The sequence below is a fragment of the Oenanthe melanoleuca genome, chromosome 28, assembly GCF_029582105.1.
Source record: "Oenanthe melanoleuca isolate GR-GAL-2019-014 chromosome 28, OMel1.0, whole genome shotgun sequence".
Taxonomy (NCBI): domain Eukaryota; kingdom Metazoa; phylum Chordata; class Aves; order Passeriformes; family Muscicapidae; genus Oenanthe; species Oenanthe melanoleuca.
This window is the reverse complement of record NC_079361.1, coordinates 3,673,046-3,681,023: the sequence shown is the minus strand read 5'-3', so window position 1 is coordinate 3,681,023 and position 7,978 is coordinate 3,673,046. Positions and strand designations below refer to the sequence as shown.

Here is a 7,978-nt window from a genome sequence, read left to right as displayed (position 1 = left end):
GTGGGAGGGGCACGTGGCTGCCGGGGCGCGAGGCACCGGGACCCCCGGGGATCCCTCTGTGGGTGACGTCACCTGGGTCCCCTGGTGCCCCCCAAGATGTCCCCGGGATCCCCCAGGCTGGATCCCCCTGCGGCGCCCCCAGAACACGGGGGTGCTGCGCCTCCCGCCGTCCCCTCTTGCCCTGCCCAGCCCCGGGGGGGCTCCCGGGTCACCCCACAATCCGTGCCCCCGACAGCGAGGGGTGCAGGACGCGGGGGGATGCGGGGCCTGGATGCACCCCCGGGACCCCGGGAGCGGCCCCACCGCAGGGTCACCCCCTGTTCGCACCGGGACCCCCGAGGGCTGCGGCTCCCACAGACCCTGTGTGACCCCGTGACAGGATTTGGGGCACCCCAAATCCCCCAGAGCATCCCCGGACTCTGCCCAGCCCTGCCGGGGGTCTCAGCCTCGCTCTGCCCCCACCTCGGGGAGCTGCTGCTCCCGGGACCGGGGGGAAAATCCGTGGGGATGAATCAGCAGCGGGCGGGAGTCACGCCGGCGGCGCGGGGGGAGCGGAAATCACGCCCTGAATCTCGGCTTTGGTTCCCCCGGGGCTGCCGGCGGGTCCCGGTGCTGCCTGGTCCCGGCGGGGCGAGGGGGGACCCTCGGGGGTCACCGTGGGGGGACACAGCCCGGTCCCCGTGAGGAGCCATCGCTTCCCAGCGCATCCCAGTCTGCGATCCCTGCGGGAATTGGGGTGGAGAAACGCCAAATGCCGACCCGGGCTGTCCCCACCTCGGCGGCGGATTGGGCTGAAAACTCAATAATCCTGTTAGTGGGAAGAAGGCTGATTTTCCCCTTAATCCAGTTTGCTCCCATATGTCCCGGCCGTGTCCTAATCCGCTTTTCCCGCAGATGGGAACCCCCGAAGGGCGCCAGGGCAGCGGTGTCCCCTCGGTGGGGGACACAAAGGACAATGTCCCACGCAGCACCGATGCCAGGAGCCGGTTTGGGTCCCAAAATGCGGATTTGTGAAATGTGTGGCCGCGGGATGGAGGAGCCATGGGAAGAACGGGCCGCACCGCGGCTCATCCCGGCGCTCATCCCGCGGCTCATCCCGCTAATTAACGCTCGGGAGCAGCTTTGTTTAAAGCCTGGACCCGGGGGAGGCTCCGGCCGCCCTGCCAGGATCCTCCCCCGCCGTCCTGCGCTGATTTTTGGGGGCTCAGGATGGGGTTTGGGGGGGCTGCAGGGACTCAGGGCCATCCCTGGGAGAATCCCGAGGGACACGTGGGCACAGGGGTGACACGGGGGGCACAGGTTGGGTGGGGGGCAGTGGGAGGGGACAGAGATGGGCAGTGGGAGAGCGGGGAATAGAGGGAAACTGAGATTTTCAGCCCCAAGGCGATGTGGAGCGCCCTGAGTTTTGGTGTGATGGTGCCACCCAAAAAATCTGAGAGTCCTGAGGGGTCCCAGCAGGTGGGGACTGGTCCCAGGTGTCCCCAGGCCCGCGTCTGTCCCACTGTCCTGCCCGGAGCCCCCAGGGCACAGGAGGGACACACGGACAGGAGCGGTGCCATCCCTGCGGAGCTGGGACTGTCCCCACGGAGCTGTGACCGTCCCACAGAGCCGGGATGTCCCAGTGAGCCCTGGCTGTCCCCGCAGAGCCGTGACCGTCCCCACGGAGCCCCAATGTCCCCGCAGAGCCGTGACTGTCCCCACGGAGCCCCAATGTCCCCGCAGAGCCGTGACCGTCCCCACGGAGCCCCAATGTCCCCGCAGAGCCGTGACTGTCCCCACGGAGCCCCAGTGTCCCCGCAGAGCCGTGACCGTCCCCACGGAGCCCCAGTGTCCTCACAGAGCCATGACTGTCCCCACGGAGCTGTGACCGTCCCACTGAGCCGGGACTGTCCCAGTGAGCCCTGGCTGTCCCCACAGATCCGTGACCATCCCATGGATCCATGATGATCCCACAGATTCACAAGCATCCCCACAAACCTGCGCCATCCCCATGGATCCACAACCATCCCTATGGATCCATGCCCATCCCCACAGATCCCTACAATCCCCTCGGACCTGTGCCATCCCCATGGATCCATCACCATCCCCTCAGACCCCTGCCCATCCCCAGACCCCTGCCCATCCCCAGACCCCTCCCCATCCCCTCAGACCCCTGCCCATCCCCAGACCCCTGCCCATCCCCATAGACCCCTGCCCATCCCCATAGACCCCTGCCCATCCCCTCGCTCCCTGCCCATCCCCACAGACCCCTGCCCATCTCCACAGACCCCTGCCCATCCCCTCGCTCCCTGCCCATCCCCACAGACCCCTGTCCATCCCTATGGATCCATGCCCATCCCCTCAGACCCCTGCCCATCCCCACAGACCCCTGCCCATCCCCTCAGACCCCTGCCCATCCCCACGGACCCCTGCCCATCCCCTCCCTCCCTGCCCATTCCCTCGCTCCCCCCCACCCCACCCGTGCCCTTCCCGCGCTCTCGGTTCCCGCAGCAGCCCCGCTCCCCCCCCCCCCTCCCCCTCCCGCTCCCGGGGCCCACGCGGCTCCCGCGCCCGCGGAGCTGCGCCGGTTTCCACGGCAACGGGGGCGTGATGACGCAAGCGCCGCGCTCCCGCCCCCTCCCCGCGGGGACGGCGGCGCGCGGGAGCGCGCGTCACACGCGGGAGCGCGCGGCGCACGTGGCGCGCACGTCACACACGTGCGCACACACGCGGAACACGTCACACGTGTGCACACACACACACACACCTGCGCACACGTCACGTGCACACGAGCACGTGTCACATCTGTGTCACACTCGTGTCACACACGTCACATTTGTGTCACACACGTCACGTTTGTGTCACACAACTCACATTTGTGTCACACACATGCGCACACCACACGCACACTCGCACAGGTGCACACGTCACGTCACGCACACACAAAGGTCACACACGTCACACAAATGTCACATACGTCACACACACAAAGGTCACACATGTCACACACACACACACCTGTGCACACGTCACATTTGTGTCACACACGTCACATTTGTGTCACACAGAAATTTCACACGTCACACACACACGAATGTCACATGTCACACACAAATGTCACACGTCACACACACACACCTGTGCACGCGTCACATTTGTGTCACACTCACACACACAAATGTCACACACGTCACACGTCCCACACACACACCCCACACGTGTCACACACCCGCACACGCGTGTCCCACAGAGCCGTCCCTGTGCCCTGTCCCCAGGGACAGTGACCACGCGTCCCACCCGTGTCACGCCCCACTCACCTCGCTGCCCTTCCCGGACCCCTCGTGGCTCCCGCCCCGGCCGGGGGCGGCTCGGGGGACGCGGGAGCGTTTCTCGTCTCTTTATTGAAGGAAGACTATTTCTAGAATAAAGGCTACATCGTCACCTTGTCCCCTGGGCGCTCGGATCCTCGTGTAAAAAGCCGGGGGGGTGTGCGGGGGGCTGGGGGGGCTCGGCCTGCCCGGGGACACCCCTTTGGGGACACCCCTCTGGGGACACCCTGGGGTGGCCGGGCAAGGAGCGGGGCCGGAGCGAGGGGACAAACCCCGAGGGGACGAGGGGCTGGTGACAGCGCGGGGACCCCGCTCCGGCCAAGGGGGGGGGAAACAAGCGGGGCTGCGCCAGAGCTGGAGGGGGTCGGGAGGTTCCGGGGGGTCCCGGGGGGTTCAGGGGGTCCCGGGGGTCGGGGGGTCCCGGGGGTCGGGGCCAGGTCACCCCGCGAGGGGAGGGGACACTGCGGCCAGGGTGGCACCGCGGGGAGGGGGCGGCGGGGGGCCCGGCTGGCCGGGGGTCTCCAGCCGGAGCTCGCCAGGATTGTGCTGGGTCAGGACCTCCCGCGGACCCGATGCTTTGTGCTTGGGCTGGCGGCTCCGGCACGGGGGGGGGGCCCGCGGCGCTAAGGTGGGGCTGGGGGCTCGGGGGTGGGGGGCCATGGCACCACGATGGGGCTGGGGGGTAAAGGGAGGGGTCACGGTGCCGGGCTGGGGGTGGCAGACGGGGCTGGGGGAGCCGTGGCACCAGGACGGGGTTGGGGGTTTGGGGGGGTCATGGCACCAGGACGGGGCTGGGGGACACGGGCAGGGGGACACGGGCAGGGGGACACGGGCAGGGGGACACGGGCACCGCGCGGGGGCTGCCCCCGCCCCGGGGCTCTGTCCGCAGGAGCAGAGCGCTATGGCGTGGGGACGGGGGCGCGTGGGACTGTCCCCAAGGGTGACACCGCCACCCCCGCGTGGCACCGTCCTTCCCTCCCGCGAGGACCGACGGCGGCCGGGCCCGGTGGCCCCGGTTGTGCTGTGATGGCGGGGGGGGCGCTCCGGGTGTCCCCGGTGCTGCCGTGCCCAGGGCGGCGGCCGCGCGTCCCTCGGCTCGGCCCCGTCCTCACCCTGTCCCCGCACAGTCACAGTGATGGCACACGGAGGACGAGGGACGGTCCCGCTGCGATGCCACTGCCACTGTCCAGCCGTGGGGGGGAGGAGGGGAGGGGGACACCGGGATGTGGGGAGGGGGCGCGGGCCAGTCCGGGGCTCTACATGATGCTGCACTTCCCCTTGATTTTGTCTGTCCTCTTCTGCTTGCTGGAGCGCTTCCCGTCGATGGTGAGGCTGACGTTCCTCCTCTTCTCCAGGTTCAGCAGCTCCTGGAAGAGCTCCTTGACGTTGTAGTTCATCTTGGCCGAGGTCTCCATGAAGGCGCATTTCCACTCCTTGGCCATGGCCTCCCCCTCCCTGCTCTCCACCTCGCGCTGCGTCTCGTCGCACTTGTTGCCCACCAGCATGATGGGGATGCTCTCCACGCTGCCCTTGATCTGCACGATCTGCTGGTAGATCGGCTTCAGCTCCTCCAGCGACTGCTTGCTGGTGACCGAGAAGACCAGGATGAAGGCATGGCCCTTGGAGATGGACAGGCGCTGCATGGCCGGGAACTGGTGGCTGCCGGTGGTGTCGGTGATCTGCAGCGTGCACACGCTCTTGTCGCAGCTGATCACCTGCCGGTAGGTGTCCTCGATGGTCGGGATGTAGGTGTCGCGGAAGGTCCCCTTGACGAAGCGCAGCACCAGCGAGCTCTTGCCCACGCCGCCGGCCCCGAACACAACCACCCGGTAGTCGTTGCTCTGCTCCGGCATCTTGCCCCGCAGTCGCCGCCGCCGCTGTGGGGGGCACAGGGAGGCGTCACCCCCCGCACCCAGCAGACGCAGCCCCGGCCCTGGCTGGGCTCGCTGCCCTTGGGACGCCCTTGCCGGCCGGCCCGGGGTGCAGCCGCCTCGGTTATTTTTACCGGCCGCCCGCTGTGGCCATATGGCCGAGCGTGGCCACCGGCACCGCAGCTGCTGCCGAGGCTGCTGGGGGGGGCTGGCTGGGCAGGGACCCCCCGAGCCCGCTGGGGAGCGGGAGCAGCTCTGCAGGGCACTCACCGGCCCGGTGAGGACACGGTGGCAGCCGGAGCGCCCAGCTGGGCTCTCTGGCCAGGTACAGAGGTGCCCTTCCACACACAGGCCATGCTGCTGGTGTCCTGTCACCTCTGTCACTCCTGTCACTCCCTGTGCCACCCCTCTGCTCTGCTCCCACCCCAGGGATGCGTTGGGGAGAGCAGGAAAGGAGCGTGGCACAGCCGTGGGTGTGGGCAGTGGGTCAGAGACCCCCCCCGGCCACCCTCATGCTGCCAAACCTCGGTGCACATCCACAGGGGACACCTGGACCTGGGCAAGGTCCCCAGTGTCCCCCAGAGTGTGAAATGAGGGGGCACAAAGAGCCAGCGGTGCTGAGCCCCAGGCTGGGCCCTGCTCCGGTTCCCCCAGTGCAGCGCAGGGGTGGCAGCAGCAGCTCTGTCCCAGGAGGGTCCCCAGGGTGTGTGGGACCCCCCCACAGCCTTGGGGACATTAAACTCACCACGGGGCAGGGTTTCTGAGGGTGTCCAGTCACAGGATGAGTGGGAAGGAGGGGAGTGGGAAGGGGGTCCGAGTGATCATTAAGGACTGTCCCCATTCAGCTCCACTCCCGCCACCAGCTCAGGGATGGGGACAGCAAAGTGTCCCAGACAGCCCCGTGCTGGTGGCTGCCCTGGGCACGGCAGCTCCTGCTGGTGGGAACCAGCCCCTTCCCACCCCGGGTATTGGGGACCCCACAAAGCAGCCCCAAAACCCCAGCGTGTCCCCAAACACCAGAGCCAGTGCGGAGCTGCAGGAGCCCATCCCCACCCATCCCATCGTGGGCTCCTCGGATCCCCCCGCGCCAGGAGCGTCACCGGCACCCGGGGGCCGGGGCTGGAGCGGGGGCTGGGGCTGAGCTGGTGCGTGGGAACGTCCAGCCTTGGCCGGGGCTGGCAATGGTCCCTCCTGTCCCATCCCACCTGTCCAATCCCACGTGTCCCACCTGTCCCATCCCACTTGTTCCACCTGCCCGTCCCACCTGTCTGTGGCACAGCCAGAAGTGCCCCCGGCCTCACAGCCCTGCCATGGGGCGCTGAGGTGAGGGGCTGGGCTGGACAGACCCTCACGGGACCTGGGGGGCTCTTTGGGGTGACCCCACGGCCTGTGGCCAGCAGCACCCCAATCCCAACAGTCCCTGGTGCCCGAGGGTCCGGAGCACGGCTCCCCTCAGCTGCTGGGCAGGGACCACCCGCGCCTGATCCTGCCGGGGGGCTCTGAACCCCCAGGACCCCCAGGATCACCCAGCACCCTCCCAGTCGGGCCCAGCACCGGGGATGACACTGGTGGGGACCTGGGAGTCAGGATGGAGGGCAGGGCAGGCGTGAGGAGCAGGGGAAGGGCAGGGAGGATGGAGCGGCAGGGAAGGGCGGGATGGAGGGATGAAGGGGCAGGAGAAGGGGCTGAAGGGGCAGCAGGAGAAGGTCGGAGGGGCAGAGGAAGAGCAGGGCGGACGAACACCGCGCTCAGGGGAAGAGCAGAACAGGGATGGAGAGGCAGGATGGAGATGGAGGAGCAGGAGAAGGGGCGGGAGGGAGGGACGAGCATCCCGCTCAGGATGGAGCTGGGGAGGCGGCAGGAGGGCAGGGGCCGATGGCGGGGCAGGCTCGCGGGTCCCCCCGCGCCGCTCCCGCCCGTGCCCGCAGCACCCCCGCTCCCCGCCGCGCTGCCCCGGCCCCCGCCGCGCCGGTCGCATTGCGGTGCCCGCCGCCTCACCGTGTCCTGCCCGGGATCCGCCCTTGGCTGCGGGCGGCGCGGCGGCCTCAGCGCATGGCCCGGCCCGGGGCGGCCCCGGCGCGGCGGCTCCGCTCCGCCCGGCTCGGCTCGGCTCGGCTCGGTGCGGCGGGGCTGCGGCCGGCTCGGCTCGGCTCGGCTCGGCTCGGCGCGGTGCGGCCGCCGCAGAGCCGATCCCGCCCCGCCGCCGGCCCCGCCCGCCGCGCCCGCCCCGCCCGGGGCCCCGGACCCCCGGGCCCGGCCCCGAGCGGCTCCGGGACGGGGACACACGGACAGGGACGGGGACACACGGACAGGGATGGGGACACACGGCCAGGGATGCACGGCCAGGGATGGGGATCCATGGAATGGAAACACAGGGATGGGGATTTGGACAGACAGACAGACAGACAGGAATGAGATGGGGAAACACGGAGAAGAGACACAAACAGGGACACACGAATAGGGACAGGGACACATGGGGGTGAGGGTGGACAGCCAGGCAGGGAGACACGGGATGGGGACACATGGACAGGGACACTTGGTGATGAGGACACACGGACAGGGACACACGGACACCTGGAGATGAGGACACACGGACACGGACCCCACACAGACATGTGCACAGGTGGGGACATGAATCCACATGAGGAGGGACAGCCCAGGGACTCGAGGATGGGGACAGAACCCCACAGGTGGTGACAGGGGACACAGGACAGGACTGACAGGTGCCAACGTCCCAGGCAGGCAGGGCACGGCTGGCAGAGGGTGCTGTGAGCCCCCGTGGCAGTTGGGGGTGGCCTG

The 7,978-nt window shown here is 69.0% G+C and overlaps 1 protein-coding gene across 1 annotated transcript; it reads right to left on the bottom strand.

Moving 5' to 3' along the window:
• Nucleotides 1-4,408: 4,408 nt before the first annotated feature.
• DIRAS1 (DIRAS family GTPase 1) lies at nucleotides 4,409-5,177 on the bottom strand. Its single transcript, XM_056512723.1, has one exon. It carries the CDS (start codon nucleotides 5,159-5,161, stop codon nucleotides 4,565-4,567), a length of 597 nt encoding a protein of 198 aa, XP_056368698.1. The 5' UTR covers nucleotides 5,162-5,177; the 3' UTR covers nucleotides 4,409-4,564.
• Nucleotides 5,178-7,978: the final 2,801 nt, after the last annotated feature.